Source organism: Hemiscyllium ocellatum, chromosome 12, assembly GCF_020745735.1.
Source record: "Hemiscyllium ocellatum isolate sHemOce1 chromosome 12, sHemOce1.pat.X.cur, whole genome shotgun sequence".
Lineage (NCBI taxonomy): Eukaryota > Metazoa > Chordata > Chondrichthyes > Orectolobiformes > Hemiscylliidae > Hemiscyllium > Hemiscyllium ocellatum.
In genome coordinates this window covers 64,763,617-64,785,073 of record NC_083412.1, presented here as the reverse complement: position 1 = coordinate 64,785,073, position 21,457 = coordinate 64,763,617, and the positions used below count along the sequence as shown (strand labels likewise).

The window sequence follows — 21,457 nt, the reverse complement described above, 5'->3', positions numbered from 1 at the left end:
CCAAACGGCCATGCCAAAATGCTGGCAGCCAAACGGCTGTGCCAAAACGTACCAAACCGATTAATGGTCCATTGAATGTTTCACATGCATGACTATAAGACAGCATAAGCGACATAGCTGCTACTTAGATCTACTTTAACAGCGTGGTGTATGAGTAATTCTGTCACACAGAACTCACAAATGTTGCTAATGCAAGCGTTATTCATACTCAGAATGCTGCAAGACTTTTTCTTGGATTGTGGCACATTGTAGTAAAGGGGAAACAGACCAAGCTGGGGCAGGGGTTTGAGGGATAAACTCCTGTCTCCCCTTATGGAGCTCATCCTCACTATCATTACATATGAGAGAATTGAGTGAGTAGAGGATAGTTAAGCTGGAAGCTTGGCAATAATTAGAGCTGATACCATTATGTTTGTGTTGAGTCATGTCAGCCGCTTTATTTGTCCACTGATACTGAGACATGTACTCAATCACGAAAACATGTCACATAGAATACATAGCAGCAGAAATGTTTTGCTGGTGTTTGATGGCAGAAGAGGAGCAATCTGAGCTGCAGGGCATAAGTGTTCTAATCTGAATCTAAAATGGGATTCTTGATTAGGAAATTCTAGAGGTAGCATCATGTGGCAAGGAGCTGGCAGAATGACTTTCAAATCTTATCCCTCCAGATTAACAAACATGAAATGGAAAGACTTAACCTGTCGGATTGACTGAGGTTGTTAATTTGAACAGTTCACCTTATCAGTATTTTCATTTGTGATGTTTACAGAGATTCCTAACTGAGTATGGGCTGATATGAATACAAAGCTTTGAATGTCCATGGCCCCATTTATTTGCCACCTTTGTATTAATTTGAGCATAAAAGCAATGACAGAGAAATAGCTGTCAGGACACCAGTTATTCAGGTTCTCATTGGGTTCTGTACATATCATTGTCAAGTTCCCTTGCTGCAGGAATGTGTACCATATCTCTTCCAGTAGATACAATTATAGCCTATGGTACATAGGATGCAGTGCTATAACAATGCTTTTTCTACTTTTAATGCTTAGTTTATCTCACCTGTCAATCCTTAACATGAACAATTATTCATTATACCATTGGACCTTTTGATAACAACCTGGTGGAATGTGTTATTTAATGATGATTTGGAGATGCCGGTGTTGGACTGGGGTGTACAAAATTAAAAATCACACAACACCAGGTTATAGTCCAATAGGTTTAATTGGAAGCACACTAGCTTTCGGAGCGACGCTCCTTCACCTGATGAAGGAGCATCGCTCCGAAAGCTAATATGCTTTTAATTAAACCTGTTGGACTATAACCTGGTGTTGTGTGATTTTTAATGTTATTTAATGAGATTATTATGGACCAAGCCTGATCCCTTCAAAATATTTTTAGAAAGTAGCCCAGACCCTAACTTTGCTGGTTGTTTTAAGCAGGTAGAATGCGGATATTGCAGGAGAGAAGCAGTTAGTCTAATCACATTGTTTTCAACAGAATAGAATTTATTTACAAGATTACCAAAATGAAACACAAACAAAAGAGAACAGAATACTGAATAACTTAACCTATCTGAAAATGCAACAGATTATCCCAATTTAATTATGCTGTTCCCAATACTTGCAACAATTTCCATGAACACCCCTTGGCATAAAAGGTAAAATCAATCCCAGGGTCTTACAGGAGAGAAGCCAGAGAGAGAGGAGAATCAGCCTTGACCTGCCTCTTTGGGTCCAGCAGCTTTTTTTCAATTCTACAGTGCGAAATGCAAACCTAACCAGAGGAAAGCTAAGCTGGGAATCCCCTTTCATTGTACAAATATTTTTCTTAACTTGAAAACCTTTTTTCTGAGGCAGTATCTGTTATCTATAATCAAATTGGCCCCAAAACCCTTCAACTTAGACTTTTCAGAATCTGTGTGTTTTACTACCTCTCTGAAACAAAAACCAAGGACAATATAACCTTGTTAAAGGAGCAGCATCGTCACAAGACTCATGTAAATCATAATGATACAACTGATGACATGGCTCTAAGATGAATGAATAGAAGATTTGACCAATGTGTCAATCTCATTGTCAATGACATTTTGACAAAACAAACAAACAATTTAATGAGAAAAAAAAATCATTGACCAAAGTTTCAATTGCAATCAAGGTACAGTATTTATTCCACATCTAAACCCACTACTATGTCAATTCTATCATGTCCGAAGTGATATTCTAACTGGGGAAGTTATTAATTCCACCATTTCTACCAAGTGCACCACCAATGACTTCAACAGAGCCAGTACACTAGTATTGCTGTAATGGGAACCTTTAACATACTTGTGATCAGAAACACCTCTGAGTTGGAGCCTGTAGAAACCTCCTGCAGATCTCAGGAATTCAGCTGATATTGTGATGGTTGAGAACAGAATCACCATCCTGAGAGAGGGTACAACTGTCACACTTGCTGCCTCTCTGCCATCTCAATGGAGATTGGTATTTTCTGCAGAAGCGGAGTCTGTGGAAAATGACATATGCCTTGAAAGTTTCTATTCATTTGCTTTGTTAATCTGTCCAAAGTGATTGACACCTCTCTCCATGGTGGAGCCGAGAGTCTGTAAAGACTGTAAACATTTACTAAACATTGTAAGGGCCAGGATATAGCCCCCTCTAGTGTTGACCAGACTGATCAAACAGACTGATCAAGACAACCTCGAGAGTTCTGATGTTGCAACAAGTGATATCATACAGAATGCAAACAGACTCCTCCATACTGTAAGCCACTTACAGAAAATTCTGAGCAAGTATTCGTATGTCCAATATAGCTTCTCTCTGTGGCAAGTTATCTTCTGGAAAAAGGCCTGAGCCATTCCTACCCAATGCCTCCCTCCTCCACTTAGGCAAGCTCATCCTCATGTTGAACTTTCCCTTTAACTCGTCTCACTTTTTTCAAAAGGGTGGCTATGGGTACGTGCATGTGCTCCAGTTATGCCTGTCTCTTTGTGGGGTGTGTGGAATATTCCTTGTTCTAGTCCTTCTCCAGCACCCATCCACACTCTTTTCTTTGGTGCATTGATGACATCACCGGTACTGCTTCCCTCTCTCATCCAGTACTGGGAAAGTGTATGAATTTTGCTTCCAGTTTCCAGCCGCTCTCTCCTTCACCTGGTCCATCTCTGACTCCTATGAAGGGCTTTTGCCCAAAACATCAATTTCCCTGCTCCTCGGATGCTGTCTGACCTGCTGTGCTTTTCCAGCACCACTCTGATCTAAACTCTGGTTTCTAGCATCTGCTGTCCTCACTTTTGCCATATCTGATTCCTCCCTACCCTTCCTTGCCATCTCTGTTTCCATTTCAGGAATAGGCTGGTCACCAATATCCATGACAAACCCACTGATTTCCACAGGTACCTTGACTTTACATCCTCACACCCTGCTTTCTGGGCTCAGACCTGTGCTCCACACTGGGAAGAGGTGCCAGCCATTTTAGACAAATTAACAAAGCAAATGAATAGAAGCTTTCAAGGCATCTGTCATTTTCCACAGACTCTGCTGCTGCAGATCAGTGAAAGTACCAATTTTCACTGAATGGCAGAAAGGCAGCAAGTGTGACAGTTATGCTCTCTCTCAGGATTGTGATTCTGTAAAGACTCTATTCCAATCTTCCAACTTCTCCATCTCCATTGCATCACCTTCCAATGATGCCAGCTTCCACAAGGGGGTAGTGAGTTTTGAGAAGATTTGTAGCTCAAGTTGAGGTTCTGGATGTAGGTTTGCTCGCTGAGTTAGAAGGTTCATTTCAGACATTTCATCATCATACTGGGTAACACCTTCAGTCACCCTTTGGACAAAGCACTGCTGGTGTTTCCTGCTTTCTATTTATATGTTTGGGTATCCTTGGGTTGGCGATGTCATTTCCTGCAGTGACATCATTTCCTGTTCTTTTTCTCAGGGAATGGTAAATGGGATCCAAGTTAATGTGTCTGTTGATGGAGTTTCTGGTTGGAATGCCATGCTTCTAGAAATTCTTGTGCATGTCTCTGTTTGGCTTGACAAGGGGGTCTCAGATGTGTCCATTGTTTTCCTCAATCGAGGATTCCCAGCCACCGTGATCAACTGGACCCTTAGTGTGAGTGACCTATTTCCTGTGCTTCTGTCCTCTCCCCTTCTCCTTGCTCTCACTTCCTCAGCTCTTACTTTACACCCCACAGGCATCTGCATCCAAAGGTCATAAGCCACCATTTCTGTCATTTGTAATGGGATGCTGCAATCAAATCCCCTGCCCTCCCATGTCAGCATTCTGTGAGGACTGTTCCATCTGAGATACGCTGGTTCTTTTTTTAATTCAGTCATATTTGGGCCTCACTGTTTAGGAAGCATTCATTGCCCATCCTTAATTACCCAGAGGGCAGCTGGGGGTCACATAAGAGCCAGACCATGGTAAGGATGGCAGTTTTCTTCCCTGAAGGACATTAGATGGATTTTTTCATGACAATTGACAATGTTTGATGATCACCATGGGACTTTAGTTCCAGATTTTTATTGAATTCATATTCTACTGTTGATGGTCTTAGTGAGCCAGCTGGAGGGCCAATGAGAGACCCACACTGCATCTTCCGGGTCAGTTCTGCAAGTCCCACCCAGTGAGACCTCCCAGTCAATCAGAGGGCAGTAGCTCTTGTGCCCAGTCTCAATTGGCAACAGGGTTGGGAGGTTGACATTGACCATTCCTGTTGAGAGCTTAATTCTGAGGGAGGTGGCAAGGCTTCAGATTTGGGTACACCATTGCCCCATGTCATTAGGTACTCTTGCCTCTCCGTGCTCACCACTTCCAGGAGTACAAGATCCTACCATATGTGTCAAAGAATCCTAGAACCTTAAAATTATTTTTTAAAATCACAAACCCACTATGATGTTTCTAAATACTGTCTAAAAGAAACATTTTGTTTCATCACAGGTCAGTCATTAATCTAATTCAATTCTATTTATGCCTTCTCGGGTCTTAGAGTTAGTCTGAAAGGTTAGCTAGCTCAGTTGTCTAGAAAACTAGCTAGTGTTGTGACTAGCACTGACAGACATATGCTCAGTTCTAACTCTGGCTGGGGGTCTGCTCTCTCCCTTATCTGTTGTGAGGGGAAAGCAACGGCAAGACTGATAAAAACAGCTGGGAATGACCCATCAGCAGACAATGTGTCATGGACCCGCCTTCAGCTACTGAATGAATTATGGGATTTTAGCTGTAAGGATTCATTCTGAGACTATGCGATAAAAGGCCATTAGTTTAGAGTATTTGATGCTGTGTATTGCACATTGTCGTTTGTGGTTAGTTTACATCATAGAAAAAATTATAAAAATGTTTATTTTGTGGTAAGAGAATGTGAAACCTCTGAAATTAAACTACCATCAAAATGGTAAAGGGTTGGAGCACAAACCCCTGAAAATTCATCCTTCATTCATAAACGAAATGATACATTTGTTTTCACGTGATTAAAACAGCCCTTGGACATTAGTGCTGGCAGTTCACGCTTTCTGCTTCTGTTTTACTCATGAGAAATACTGACAAGTATCACTTGCATCTGCACTACTAATGGTCTCATCTTTACAGCATTTCATTTGCATTGTCAAATTATTTATGCTATTGTTTCCATTACTTACTAGCAAGTTTTCTAAAAGTTAGTTTTAATGGTACATTGCTAACAGACAAAGAACGAGCGTTTTTCTAAGGATGTTGATATGCGTTGTTAAAGCAGCTTCTGAAATCTGACCCTATCACAAGATTAAGTCTGTGATTTATTTATCCTGACTGAAATAATACTGATGCCACCAAGCGCAGTCGAGCGGGTCCTACACAAACATAGTTCAAATAAATAAAAAGTAATATACACCATTGTTCAATATTCATTAGTAATAATAACTTATTAATCAATTAAGGATTTAAATAAGTTTTAAATAAAGGAGATTAAGATTTAAATGAAGGAGAGAACGAAAGAATGTTGCACGGTTTTATTTTTGGTTATTTCTGTCCCTTGTCTATCAGGCGTCAGCTTCTTTGTGCAGTCCAGAGGGAGCGAGCCCTCTGTCAGGATCTCTCTGGCTGTGTGCAGCCCGGTTTGGTGACAAAGTAAAGTTTAGTATCCAGGTAAGAGGCACGTTCAAATATTTTCTAACACTTTTGTTTCACTGACGCCCGATGGGAAGACCGGGAAGTTTCTGAAAGAAACGGTAAGCTTTTCTTTTTAAATGAAGTAAGTAAACATTGAAACGGGTCGAGTGGTGTCGCCTGTCATTGCCATCAAAGGGCACATTCCATAGGCCTGAGTCTGCCTTGGGGGGGTTGGGGGGAGGCTGTCATCTGTAACCAGCAGCTGTCACAGCTTCAAAATAATCGCCAGTCTCTCATTTCAGGCCGGCGCCTCTCCAGCTACGACACTTTGAAAGGCCATAGTGCTATACTTCTTTCAATTTATGCTCTGAACTCTTTCACCACTGGAAGATTATATGTAAGATACCTCAACGTAGAGATTGAAATTATTCATGTCACCTTATTATCTCACTCAAAAATATCCAGATGAAATGTCAGCCTGTTGAATTAACAGGACAATGAACATAAATTAAAACATATGGGAACTTTTATAATATCTTTATTTGTGATTTTTTTAAAAGGATAGAACATAAATTTTCTGAATGTGTGGAAGCCTGGTTGCTTTTGCTTGGTTCTCTTTCCACCAGATGAAATGTTTTTATACCAGTCTTAGCCAATACTCTATAAAAGCAAAATACTGCAGATGCTGGAAATCTGAAACAAACATAGAGAATGCTGGAGAAACTCAGCACATCTAACAGCATCTACGGAGAGAGAGGAACAGAGAGAATGCTTCCAGTCCAATGGGACTCTTTCCTTGCGATCACAACTCCTTTAGGACAGTTTATACAACATAGAACATTACAGCGCAGTACAGGCCTTTCGGCCCTTGATGTTGCGCTGACCTGTCAAACCAATCTGAAGTTCATCTAACCTACACTATTCCATGTACATCCATATGCTTGTCCAATGACGACTTAAATGTAAAAGTATTAGCCGGAAGGCAGTGTTTAAATCCACTTGCTGTATCTTTAGTTCTGTTCAGAATTGTCTTTTTAAATATTTGACAATATTTGTAAACTAGTGGGATGGATAACAAAGAACCAGTGGATGTGATGTATTTGGATTTTCATAAAAGGGCACTGGGCCGAGATAAATCACATGAAGTGGGGGTAATATTGATCGAGAATTGGTTGACAGCCAGGAAGCAGCCTGTAAATAAATGAGCATTTTCCCAAGGAACTAGAGGGATCAGTGTTTGAGTATCAATGTTCACAAGGTATATGAATGATCCGGATGAGGGAACCAAATGCAGCATTTCCAAGTTTATTAGTGACACAAAATCGTGGGGACTGTTTTGAGGAGGAGGCAAGGTGATTTAGACTAGTTGAGTGAGTGGACAACCAAATGGCAAATGCAATAAACTGTGACTAAATATGCAGTTATACACTTCAATGTGAAAAGCAGAAAGGAAGAGCATCGTTTAAATGGTGAGAAATTGGGAAATGTGAATGTTCAAAGTGATCTCGGTGTCCTTGTACACGAGTCAGTGAAAGTAATCAGGCAGGTGTAGCAAACAATGCGGAAGACCACTGTTATGTTGGCCTTCATTGCAAGTGGATTTGTGTTCAGAAGTTATATATGTATGTTCTACTGGTTCCGTCCTCAAAAGTCTCTAGTCGCTTATTAACTATGATTTGCCTTTCACAAACCCATGCTGGCTTTGTCCAATCCTGTTAATGCTTTCCAAATGTTCTGTTATCATGCCTTTTATAATAAACTTTAGCATTTTCCCTACTGCTCATGTTAGGCTAACAGGTATGCAATTTTCAGTTTAATTGCTGCTCTTTTTTAAATTGAGGTTACACTTACCACGCTGCAATCTGTGGGTACTGCTTCAGAATCTATAGAATTTTGGAATTCAATATTTCCATATATGTATTGTTGTAATACTATATTACCTATTGTGTGCAGTTTTTGTCTTCCTACATAAGAAAGGATACATTTGCCATACAGGGAGGGCAGCAGATGTTTACTAGTTTGATACTGGAGATGGCAAAACCAATGAGGAAAAATTGGTTTGACTTGTCGTCTATTCACTAGAGTCTAGAAGGATGTTAGGGGATCTGATTGAAATGTAATAAAATTCTAACAGGGCTGGACAGACAAAATGCAGGAAGGATGTTTTTCATGGTTGGGAACTCTGGAACCAAGAGGCACCGTCTCAGGATGCAGAGTAGATCAGTTAGGACCGAGATGAAGAATGAATTCTTTATCACAGATATCTGTGGAGGCCAAGTCACTGAATATATTCAAGAAAGAGATAGTTTTAAAAATATTTTAAAGGTGTCAAGGGGTATGGGGAGGAAGTAGGAATATGGCATTGAGATAGAGGTTCGGCCATGATCTATTAAACTCTGCCTGATACTTTTTTGTCTCTCATTAATATTCATTGGTTTAAGAGTTCCTATTGAATCAGCTGCAAGCAGAATGGAGGCCGTTTTGACTCTGTGCATGTGGGTGGTTTCGAATGAGTTCAAATTGGCCCAATACGTTACATTTTATCAATCGTTTTTGGTGTCAACATAAGAAAAGTATTGGGTGGGGCAATAATTCACAAGCTTGATATCATTGTGAGGAATTTTCATGTTAAAATTGCTACATGCAGATTCAAATAAATACTACAAATATTATAACACTTGAGTGAATACATATTGTTATCACCAGTTATAAAATAAATTAAATTCTTGATTTTTTTTGCCAGATGTTAGAGGAGCTTTGGCAAATAGAATTAAAGAGAATCCAAAGGGTTTTTACAAATACATTAAGGACAAAAGGGTAACTAGGGAGAGAATAGGGCCTCTCAAAGATCAGCAAGGTGGCCTTTGTCTGGAGCCGCAGAAAATGGGGGATATAATAAACGAGTGTTTTTGCATCAGTATTTACTGTGGAAAAGAATTTGGAAGATATAGACTGTGGTGACACCTTGCAAAATGCCCATATTACAGAGGAGGAAGTGCTGGATGTCTTGAAATGCGTAAAGGTGGATAAATTCCTAGGACCTGATCAGTTGTACCCTAGCACTCTGTGGGAAGCTAGAAAAGTGATTGCTGGGCCTCTTGCTGAGATATTTGTATCATCGATAGTCACAGGTGAGGTGCCCGAAGACTGGATGTTGGCTAACGTGGTGCCACTGTTTAAGAAGTGTGGTAAGGACAAGCCAGGGAACTATAGACCAGTGAGCCTGACGTCGGTGGTGGGTAAGTTGTTGGAGATAATTCTGAGAGGCAGGATGTACATATATTTGGAAAGGCAAGGACTGATTAGGGATAATCAACTTGGGAAATCATGTCTCACAAACTTGATTGAGTTTTTTTGAAGAAGTAACAAAAAGGATTGATGAGGGCAGAGCAGTAGGTGTGATGTATATGGACTTCAGTAAGGCGTTCAGCAAGGTTCCCCATGGGAGACTGGTTAGCAAGGTTATATCTCACGGAATACAGGAAGAACTAGCCAATTGGATACAGAACTGGCTCAAAGGTAGAAGTCAGAGGGTGGTGGTGGTGGAGGGTTGTTTTTCAGACTGGAGGCCTATGACCAGTGGAGTGCCACAAGGTGCTGGGTCCTCTACTTTTCATAATTTATACAAATGATTTGGATGTGAGCATAAGAGATAGAGTTAGTAAATTTGCAGATGACACCAAAATTGGAGGTGTAGTGGACAGCGAAAAAGGTTATCTCAGATTACAATAGGATCTGGACCAGATGGGCCAATGGGCTGAGAAGTGGCAGATGGAGTATAATTCAGATAAATGCAAGGTGCTGCATTTTGGGGAAGCAAATTTTAGCAGGACTTATACACTTAATGGTATGGTCCGAGGGAGTGTTGCTGAACAAAGAGACCTCGGTGTGCAGGTTCATAGCTCCTTGAAAGTGGAGTCGCAGGTAGATAGGATAGTGAAGAAGGCATTTGGTATGCTTTCCTTTATTGGTCAGAATATTGAGCACAAGAGTTGGGATGATTTGGAGATGCTGGTGTTGGACTGGGGTATACAAAGTTAAAAATCACACAACAACAGGTTTAACTGGAAGCACTAGCTTTCGGAGTGCCGCTCCTTCATCAGGTGGTTGTGTTGGGAGGTCATGTTGCGGCTGTACAGGACGTTGGTTAGGCCACTGTTGGAAAATTGTGTGCAATTCTGGTCTTGCAACTTGAAAGGGTTCAGAAAAGATTTACAAGGATGTTGCCAGGGTTGGAGGATTTGAGCTATAGGGAGAGGCTGAACAGGCTGGGCTGTTTTCCCTGCAGCGTCGGAGGGGTGACCTTTAGAGGTTTACAAAATTATGAGGGGCATGGATAGGATAAATAGACAAAGTCTTTTCCCTGGGCTGGGGGAGTCCAGAACTAGAGGGCATAGGTTTAGGGTGAGAGGGGAAAGATATAAAAGGGACCTAAGGGGAAGCTTTTTCACTCCGAGGGTGGTACGTGTATGGAATGAGCTGCCAGAGGAAGAGGTGGATGTTATACAATTGCAACATTTAAAAGGAATTGTGATGGGTATATGAATAGGAAGGGTTTGGAGGGATATGGGCCGGCTGCTGACAGGTGGGACTAGATTGGATTGGGATAACTGGTTGGTGTGGACGGGGTGGACCGAAGGGTCTGCTTCCATGCTGTACATCTCTATGATTCTATGATTCTATGACTCTATGGCCCAACCTTTTGGATTGAACCCTCCCAGAATTTATTTTTGTAATAGGCAGAACATTCACCCACTCCACAAACCCACTCATGTGAAGATGATGTTTGGCTAGATCTTGTATTGAAGATTCCCAGTGCTGTCTTAATTGATGCATGCAGTATATAGCAGGTCAGTATTGTTGTGTGGTGAGGAATGTTGCCCTCAAAGTGGGCACATTGGTTCACCCCAGCAAAGATGGGTCCACACAGAGCCAAGTAAATTTTTGTGATTGAATTGGCTTTTCACATGGGGATTGAGGTGGATTACCTGACTTATGAGGTGGTGAGCTGGAAAACCTTCCACTAGAACAAAACGTGAACATTAGATTTCCAACATGTACAGTGCAGCAAGTACACCTACAGTAGCAGCCATGCCCATTGGATTCATATAAGTTAGAAACTCTTCCACAGAGTCCAGTTGGGCCAGCACTGGAGGGCCAGATTAGCTGGGCCATGGCTATGAATGATCAATTCAAAGAGCTTAAGTCTTGGACACAATCACAGAAGTTTTATTCTGCTACATTTTCATCTGACAGTAGCTAAGTCATGAAATTCTGTGCAGATTTTCCAATGGTTCAGGCCTCAGTATTACCTTTTCTTTGACATCCTGAGTAAAAACTACATCCAGATGGGAGATTGTTTTTTTGACAGACTAGGATGTTAGTAAAACCTATGAAACGTCAGTAAACTTTAATACATGAGTCTGAAAATGGTGTCTTGTCTTTTTTCTTTACGGATATGAAATCAAATCTGTGCATCCAGTATTATCTGATCTGAGAAGAATGCATAAAGAATATTGCATGAAGACTAGCAGAACTGAAAATGAGCCAGTTACAGTGACCTACATCCTCAGTTAATCTGAAAGATGCTGCCATTTTTGTGGTTTATTCTCAGAAAAGTAGCATTTTACAAAATAGCCATTTTATTTTTGAACATTTAAAATGGTAGATTTTGTTGACTTGAATTGAAAGCAATTATTTTGTTTATTTATTTGCTGCCTGCACTCCGGGCTAGTAATCATCACATCATTGAAGATCACATCAGGAGATCTGAAACACGTTTTTTTTAGAAAAAGAATGCTTCCAGCATATTTTGAATTGCTATTGTGATCTCAGAGGTGGAGGTTAAATAGATTTTAAGGAACTGTCTGAGAAAATAAAAATACATGAGAAATGAAGTAAAAGAGAAAATTGCTGGAATTCCATAGCCACTCAATTGACATTTACATTTGGGATGACCTTTTTGTCAGAACAGAATATTTTAAAAATGCTCAGGGGTCCTTTTGCCTATATTTACATTTCATTGTGAGATGATGGTTTGGCCTGTATGGTCAACTCTGTGTTAAACATTGCCTGCTGTGATTTAGGATCCACACTCTAATCAAACTCTGCCCCATTTGCTGAAGCTGATGACAATGAGGCTGCGAAGGTACACAATTCACTGGCCTCTATTATTTCTGAACTCCCTTCTCACCAAGCTGAGTGTTTCATCTCTGTTCACTTCTTTTGATGTCTCTCCAAACAGTCAAGTCTTCAGAGATCATGGTTGTTACTATCTCACTATCCCCAGTCTGTCCAATCAGCTCATATTCCTTTTCCTGAGCCTGTTAATGCCTCTTTGTTACAGATTTGTGAATATTGAGATTTTCAACTGCTACATCATCTTGCAGAAGGGAATATTTTCAGAGAATAATGAAATGGGCACCTTGGAAAACAGTTCCTACTGTTTTCCATTTGTCAATGTCAATATTCAAGTTGAGCTTACAGTTTATCCTTATTGGGGCTGGATGCTGAGTAGGCTGTGAGTGTCTAGTCCAACATTCAAAATGCCTTTGGGAACATGGCCATGATTCATCAGATGTACGAGGTCGAGCCAGTGCAGAGGCATGTAGCAGTGAGTGTATGCAGATGGGATTAGCATGCTCCAAGACCACTGAGTTATAAACAGAAAGCGGTTTTTAAAAATACCTCAGGAGGTCTAGCAGCATCTGAGGAGAGAGACACAGAGTTAACGTTTCAAGTCCCAAAATGACTCTTCTTTTGGGGACCATGTCCTGCCAAGAGATGTCAAAGGTATGTCCGAAACTTGTCAGCTGTGGGTGATAATACATTTGTCTCTAACTTAGGGTGTTCCAGTTCCACAATGTCTCTCCAAGGTTCCAGCAAAAAAAATTAAAGCTGTCTCTCCATTGTAGTGCTATAGGAGCATTGAACTGTTTGAGCTGCTGTCTTTCAAGTGAGGTGTAGAACTAAAGCCCATCTGTTTGCTTAGAAGAATATACAAGATCCCCTAGCATTGTTTCAAAGATGAGTAGGGGAATCTGTCCTGAGTCTGCTGATCTACATTTAAATAACAGTTTTAATCTACTTTGTGTTTGTTACTTAAATGCAAAGATAGGTCAAGTCTCTTGGCTTTACTTATACCATAACTTTTTCTTTGTTTTACTAAATAAATATGTGTGCACATAGGCATGCCTTTTGCAATATGTTGCTTTGCAGATTTTCCTGCTCTCTACTTTGCAACCTCTAAGTAATAGCCCCTACCATTTCACTTTTTATTTACTTAAGGAGTCTGGTTGATAGGATCAGTCAGGTTTTAATCTTCTATGAATGAGTACAAACTGCAGAAAGTGCAACTATCTGTAAAGCCAAGGGGGATCTGGTAGCACAGTGGCAATGTCACTGTAATCCAGAGACCCTGGGTCAGGGCGCAAGGGTGGAAATGCCACCACAGCTGAGAATCTGGATTACAAAACTAGTTTGTGGTGCAATTGTCATAATAAGTCATCTGGTTCACTAATCCCCTCTGGCAAAGAAAATCAGCCATCCCTACTCTGAATCCACAGTAATGTTTCTCGCAAGCCGTTCAGTTGAAGGGCAATGACGTTTGCACAACAAATGTTGGTATCCAATGAAAGAGCAACTGGAGACCATATGGCTAAGGACCTTAAATTGGGAGTCCATTTTTATTGGCCAGTGCTCAGGAATGCATAGAGTGCAGTACAATGTGCATCCCAATAAAAACCCCCATGACATAGCAATAAGGTGACATATCTGTGGATTGGAAACATAATCAGTCACCTCTAGCCTGTCAGAAAATAGAATAATTGTGGTCCCTGCATCCAGACCCAAATATGAAAAACACAAATTAATCTTGCAACTTCCATTTTGAAAGAAATTCCAATGTCTATAATAGTGTGTATCTTTAACTTTGGACAGACTATGGATAATCCCACAATCAGCTCTTATTCCTTTCCCTGAGCCCGTTAATGCCTTTATGTTACATATTTGTGAACACTGAGATTTTCAACTGCTACACCATCTTACAGAAGGGGAAGTTTTCTGAGGATAATGAAATGGGCACCTTGGACATCACCAGATTCAGTGCTCAGGCAGGCCTTTCAATAGGCACCTATCATTCTCATCCCAAAGAGATAAAAGGCAGGTTTAAATATGCAAATTGGAATCCTAAGCCTTACACTCCTAAATAGAATACCATTTGTTATTTGATCCACAAATGAAATTGAGAGTGCTTGGTGCATGTCAGACCCAGTTGTGGCAGATGTTAAGCAACCTAACCTGTTGGCCTGAAGCCACTTTGAAAAGGAATGTTAGCATGCTGTAACCTAAACTGGCTTGTTGGCAATCTGTTTTCACCTTCTCACCTCCTCATCCATCCTCCAAATCGACTCCCCCCAGACAGTACAGAAAAGTACAAGTTGTCCAGGCCAGCTAATGGTTTCTATCAGTGGGACTCATGGATGCACCCGCAAGTTTATATCTGGTCAAATATTACCCTTATTCTATTCAAACTTGATCATCTATGTTTAATAGAAAAGTGAATAAGATGTAAACTATCCAAGCCTTTTTCCCAATATAATGTTTGTCCATATTTTCTGCATTTTCCTCACAGTTTCAGTGTTTAATCTGAGCAATCAATGTTATTCTCCTTCGCTGTGTCCTTTCAAAAGCCATCATGTGTTTATGTTTGTATTTGATCCAATTCATGCTTCAACTGAGGCCAGTCTGGTGGATTATGCCAGCTCATTTTCTGGTGGATTATGCCAGCCCTGAAATACAGTCACTAATGAGTTAAGCAAGCAATGCACAAGTATGCTCAGACTCATCTCCTGACTTGAGTAATATTGTATTCCTCCCAGTTTTGTCACTATACGTTATCTGTAGTAAATAATATCTGAGTCTAGGCAGCTCTTTTAAGAACTATATTTTCAATTCAACAAAAGTTGAGCTGCACTCATCCATGATGTAGATGTGCCGGCCTTGGCAGCAAAGATTATTGGCCTTTACAGATGTTTGAAGCTTGATAAGTTTTGCTTGTAGTTGCATGTTTGATGCAAGTTATTTTGACTCCAGCAATATTTCTGTCCTTTTGCTCCTACATTGCTTTCTCAGTATGATTTGATTATTTTGTATTCCTAGTAATGTGCTTCTGTCGTTTCTAGTTTCTCTCCACATTCCTCCTGTTCAACAAAGCGTTAATGGTAGTGGGGGGTAATTTTAACCAAACAGACCTGGTGTGAAATTCATAGGATGGGACTGTCTGCTTGCTGAACATTGTTTCATTCTACATTCCATTGGAAAGTACATCCTGTGTGATATAAAATAGGCTGCCAAACCAAATGACTGCCCAAATTTGGTGACTACTGTTATTGTGCAGAGCTCCTGACTCCTGAAGGTCAGCTGACATTTTCTCAAGATCATTTCATTCAGAGCCTTTTAACAATCAAAGAAAGTAGAAGATTTCTCTGCCTGAGCAGCATTTGAGCACAGGCCAAAAAGGTGAAAGGATAATTCTTCCAACTTTTATTGGCAATCTCAGCTCAGATAGCATGAGAACAGAGAATCGAAAATATGAAGGTCAGGTGTTGCAGTGCAGCTGGGATTGAGGAATACTGTCAGAATAATTAAATGGTACAGAGTTTTGAGTAGGGTAGCTCAATATGGATGAAAGATCAAACTTATGATGCTTAATGCTTTTCATTTTGAGAGTTTGAAATGATATTTTTGATTATATTTATTTGTTCATTATTTCTATTTCTGTCTTATTATATGTCAAAACATTTATTTTTCTTGTTTTTTTATAGAACTGGAAAACAGTAATGGCAACATCTCAGAACACTGACGATGAACAAGTTGTTCCAGGAGATAATGATCAACAAGATGTTCTGTCCGTACAGGCCCGATATCTCCGCAGCCCATCTCCGAGCAGGTCTGATATGTGCAGTGATTAATTCCTTGGCATAAGAAGTAGATCTAAACACAAATCATGTGAACTGTGCTTCAGTAAACACCATTAAGTCAGAAGTTTGGTTTAAGTCCCAGTTCAGGTATTGAGCACAAAAATCTATGTTAACATTCTGCTGTGGTACTGAGGTATTGTTTTACAGATGAGATGTTAAACAAGGCCTGCAGGTGGATGTAAAAGATCTAAAGGTACTGTTTTGAAGCAAGCAGTGATTTTCTCCCAATTTTCAATATGTAGCCCTCAATCCATGTCACAAAAACAATCATCTGGTCATTATCACATTGCTGTTTGTGGGAACTTTCCCTGTAGAAATTGGCTACCACATGAAGGTAAATCTTTCTACATTCAAACAAATATTTCCTAGGCCTGAATCAGTGCTCCCTCTCAGGGAATGGAGAATTAAATTGCTAAATCCCATTATGGACCATAATATTCTATAACATTGAAAACATGGATGATTTCAATAGTATGCAGTGGCTTGGCTTACCCCTTCTCCTTCACTTCTACCTCAGACTCATCCCAACTAATTATTCCTAACACAGTAGGAATGATAAAAGGGGTTAAAAGGCTTTTTTGACTAAAACATTGATGCGCACAATTTTAAAAATTTTGCTACTAAAAGTGAAGGTTTCTTTCCCTGCGTAGCAATTTTATTTTCCATAAAGTTTGGCTTTTTGCTGCTATTTGTACTCCACTCAGCACAAACTGCCATTTTGCATTCTGTAAACATGGATTTTTCTGACCATCTTTATTTTGACGTTTTGAGAGGAGCAAATGAGAGAAGGACTCTGAATTAGGCAGCTAGCATCACCTAGAGGGGCAGGTGGGAACAGAACCCTGAGACTGGCATTCAGAGGCAGAGTTACAATATTGGAGCTGATTAGAATTAGTCTTCCCTCTACTACAGGGAATGGAACTATTTGCTTTGTGGGTATCTGGTAAGTGGTGAAGATTTTTTCTATTCTTAAGTTATAGCATAGCATACAAGTTAATGGTAAAGGTAATAAAATATATAAAAGCAACATAAATAAGTGGATTCATAATTAAATAATTAATTGAAACTCATTAAGAATGATGCATATGTGATATGACAAGGCTGCTGCATGTGGATATTATTGTGATTCCGGGTAAACACGTCTACAGTAAATATTTGAAGTTCAAGCAGCATCAACTCAGAGTTAACAAACTGGAAGCTAAACTACAGACACTGTGACCCACCCTGGATTCTTTATACTGGGAGGCAGTCACATAGGTTAGGGTCTTCTGATTCAGTCAGTGCTCAGGGGCAGGAAGGTGTGACTGTGAGTAAAGTAGGTGAGGAGACCCAGAGGGCAGGAATACGGGAATGTCATTCTCTCCAGTTGTCCAATATGTTTAAGATACCCTCAACCTGTTTGAATGAGATTGGGAGACTGCAGGGTGGATGACTTCCTTGGTACAGGAAGTCATTCAAGTGAAGCAAGCAACAAGGAATGTAATTGTAGTAGTAGGAGATAGTACAGTCAGAATAATTGACCCATTCTCTGCAGGAGGGAGTAAGAATCTAAATGGCTATGATGCCTGCCTGATGTCAAGGTTTTTTTATTCATGTGTAGGATGTGGGTGTTGCTGGCTGGGTCACCCTTTATTACTCATCCCCAGTGTCTTTTGAGAAGGTGCTGGTGAGCTGCCTTCCTGAGCTGCTGCTGTCATCCATGTACTGTAGGTTGACTCACAATGCTACTGGGAAGTGAAATCTAGGATTTTGACCCAGCAACACTATTTCCAAGTCAGTGGTTTGGAAGGGATCTCATGGGTGGTGGTGTTCCAATATATCTGTTGCCCTTGTCTTTCTAGGTGGTAATGACAAAGGGCTTGAAAGGTGAAATCAAAGTAGCATTGAATTTCTGCAGCGTATTTAGTAGATAGTACATACTGCTACTGCTGCTGAGAATCAATTTTTGTGGATGTGGTGCCAATCAAGTGGGCTGCATTGTCCTGGGTGGTTTCAAATTCCTTGAGTTTTGTTGAAGTTGCACTCATTCAGGCAAGTAGGGAGCTGCCATCACACTCCCAATGTGTGTGTTGTAGATGGTAGACAGAATTTGGGAGTCAGGAGTTGAGCTAGCACTGCAGTACTCTAAGCCTCTGACCTGTTCTTGTAGCCGCTGTACTTATACGGATATTCTAGCTGAGTTCCTGGTCAATGGTAACCTACAGGATGTTAACAGTAGAAGATTTGGTAATGGCAATGCCATTGAATTTCAAGATGCAATGGTTGGATTCTGTCTTGTTGGAGATATGTATTGCCTGACATTTATATGGCATGAATGTTATTTACCACTTATCAGCCCAAGCCTGGATATTTTCAGATCTTGTTGCATTTGGACCTGGACTATTTTAGTGTCTGAGGAGTCGCAAATGTGCTGAACAATCAATGACAAACATGCACACGAGTGACCTTGTGGTGGAGGGAAGGTCATTGATGAAGCAGCTGAAGATGGTTGGGCCTATGATATTACCCTGAGGAACTACTGCAGAGATGTCCTGGAACTAAAACAATTGACCTCCAACCACAACCATCTTCCTATGTACTAGTCAGTAGAGAATAGCCTCATGATTCCCATTGACTCCAGTTTTGCTAATGCTCCTTGATGCCACACTTGGTGCAATGTGGCCTTGATGTCAAAGACTGTCACTTTCACCCCACCTTTGTCCATGTTTGAACCAAGGCTGTAATGAAATCAGGAACTCCGTGACCCTGGCAGAACTCAAACTGGGTGTTGGGGAACAAGTTATTGCTAAACAGGTGCTGATTGATAGCAATCTTAATGACACCTTCCACCACTTTACTGATGATCCAGATTAGAATGGTGGGAAATGGCTGCATTGCATTAACTCTACCTTTTGTGAACAGGACGTGTCTGGGCAATTTTCCACATTGTTGGGTAAGTGCCAATGTTGTTTGGGACATCTGCTTATGGTTGAAGAGGAGCTTGGAGTGGGAGGAAGAAGATCCAGTTGTGATCCATGTAGGTACCAGACTCAGGAAAGATAATTTGCATTCACAATATGGAGTTCTGGGTGCTAAATTAAAAAGCAAAACCTCTAAGATTATACATTTTGGAATACTACCTCAGCACAGAGTACATAAAGTTAGAGAGATGAATACCTGGCTCAATGTAGGTCCTAATTTCTGGGCTACTGGCAGTGGTACTGGGGTAAGTCGGACTTATACCATTGGGATAATCTAAACCTGAACCACTATTCTTATAACGTGGATAACTATGGAAATAGAAAGGGGGTTCACCCAAAATAAGTGCTAAGGGGTCAAATGTGTATGATGTAAAGGAACTGAGGAAAATAGTAATATGGGAAATGAGGGTCAGAAAATGGTAGGAAGGGATCGAGAGAATAATTCTAGGAATACACCAAAAATGAATCCTAAAAGTTGCAAAGATAACAAAGACAAAACTATTGGCTCTGTGGGTGAATATACTTAGTATTCATAACAACGGAATTGAATTGGTAGTACACATCGAAATAAATAAAAATGATCTTATAAACATTACAGAGATGTGGTTGCAGGATGACAGGATCAGGTCCTAATAGTATATGACACTTAAGAAGAACAGGAAGGTAGGTCAATGTGGAAGGATAGGGCTATTCATCAAGAATGGCAATTATGTAATAGAAAAAACTTTGACTTAGGAGATCAGAATGTGGAATTTGTTTAGGTTGGGATGAGGAATAACTAGGGACAGAATCACTTGTGAGAGTGTAGTGGAGACCCCTTAACAGTAACCTCAATGTGGGGCAATGTATACAAGAATCAATGTTTGATGCTAGTGATAAAGTGATGGCAATAATCATTGGTGACTCCAATTGATATATCAACTAGAAAAATCAGATTGACAGGAGTAGCTTACATGAGGGATTCATAGAATGGTTTTGAAATAGAACATACTGTTCGGAGAAACTGTTATTGATCAGAAAGCAGGTTATTTTAGATTTGGAATAAAAACAGAAATTGCTAGCAAAATTAAGCAGGTCTGGCAGCATCTATGGGTAGAAAGCAGAGTTAATGTTTCAAGACCAGTGACTCTTCATCAGAACTGACTTTAGATTTGGTATTGTTTCAGGACATAGGATGAATTAATCATCTCAGAGTAAGGGTAAGGTAGCAAATGATTGAATTTTACATCAGTTTAAAAGGGCGAAGATTGGGTCTAAGACTAGGGGTGGAATTGTATTGGAGTCTGAGTGATGTGGGCTATGTGAGATGTGAGGCAGAATTGGATGAGAGTCTAGTGATGCCTATCTTGTCAATGGGAGCATCACAGCCATCTGTTGTGTTTTTCACAAGCGGCATGGTATGTTTCTTGCCAGGCAGCAGTAAGTTGCCAATTAAAGGGGATTATTGCTTGTCCCATTGGACAGATTCAACTTACTACTTGGACTAAAGAGCCTACCACATTGGACACCAGGCACCAAAGTCTCAGGGTATGTTCCAAAGCACTGTCTATTCACGCCCCACATCCACATCAACAAATTTGGAAACAAACCTTCTATCTCTTTTCTAAGCTATTTATATGAATTGTGAGCAAGAGGTCCTAGTACCAATTACTTTGACACTGCCTTTTACACCTTGTAACGTGGAAAAGACCTATTTACACTTACTCTCAGCTTCTTGTTAGCCAGTCAACCTTCTCTCTGTGCCTATATACTTCCCTCTACCCGATGGCCTTTTTTTTTTCTCTCTTGCAATAACATGTCAAGAGACACTTCATAGAATCATAAAGATGTACAGCACAGAAACAGACCGTTTGGTCCAACTCGTCCATGCCATAACCTAATCTAATCTAGTTCCATTTGCCAACACTTGACCCATATTCCTTTAAACCCTTCCTATTTATATCTCCACCCAGATTCTTTTTAAATGCTACAATATTACGGTTCTCTGCCACTTTCTCTGGCAGCTCACTCCATACACGCATAGCTCTCTGCGTGAAAAAGTTGCCTTTAGTCCCTTTTATATCTTTCCCCTCTCACCTGAAACCTAAGCCCTCTAAGTTTTGGACTCTTTCTCTCCCCCCCCCCCCCCACACCACCCCACCCCCCACCCCAGGGAAAAGACTTTGTCTATTTACCCTATCCCTCAAAGATCAGCAAGGCGGCCTTTGTGTGGAGCCACAGAAAATGGGGGAGATACTAAATGAATATTTTGCATCAGTATTTACTGTGGAAAAGGATATGGAAGATATAGACGGTAGGGAAATAGATGGTGACATCTTGCAAAATGTCCATATTACAGAGGAGGAAGTCCTGGATGTTTTGAAACGGTTAAAAGTGGATAAATCCCCAGGACCTGATCAGGTATACCTGAAGACTCTCTGTGGGAAGCTA

General features: G+C 40.5%; 1 protein-coding gene across 3 annotated transcripts in view; it reads left to right on the top strand.

Annotated features, from left to right (window-relative positions):
- The first annotated feature begins 6,021 nt into the window (after positions 1-6,021).
- Positions 6,022-21,457, top strand: part of dusp27 (dual specificity phosphatase 27) — a 43,863-nt gene continuing 28,427 nt past the window's right edge. The window contains exons 1-2 of one of the 3 annotated variants that reach the window (XM_060833114.1): positions 6,022-6,123; positions 15,912-16,036. In XM_060833114.1, the coding sequence (XP_060689097.1) occupies positions 15,927-16,036 (110 nt within the window). In that variant the 5' untranslated portion in view covers positions 6,022-6,123; positions 15,912-15,926. Of the gene's footprint in view, positions 6,124-15,413; positions 15,503-15,562; positions 15,607-15,911; positions 16,037-21,457 lie in introns of those variants that run through there. The other 2 variants (XM_060833116.1, XM_060833117.1) reach the window with 2 other exon arrangements.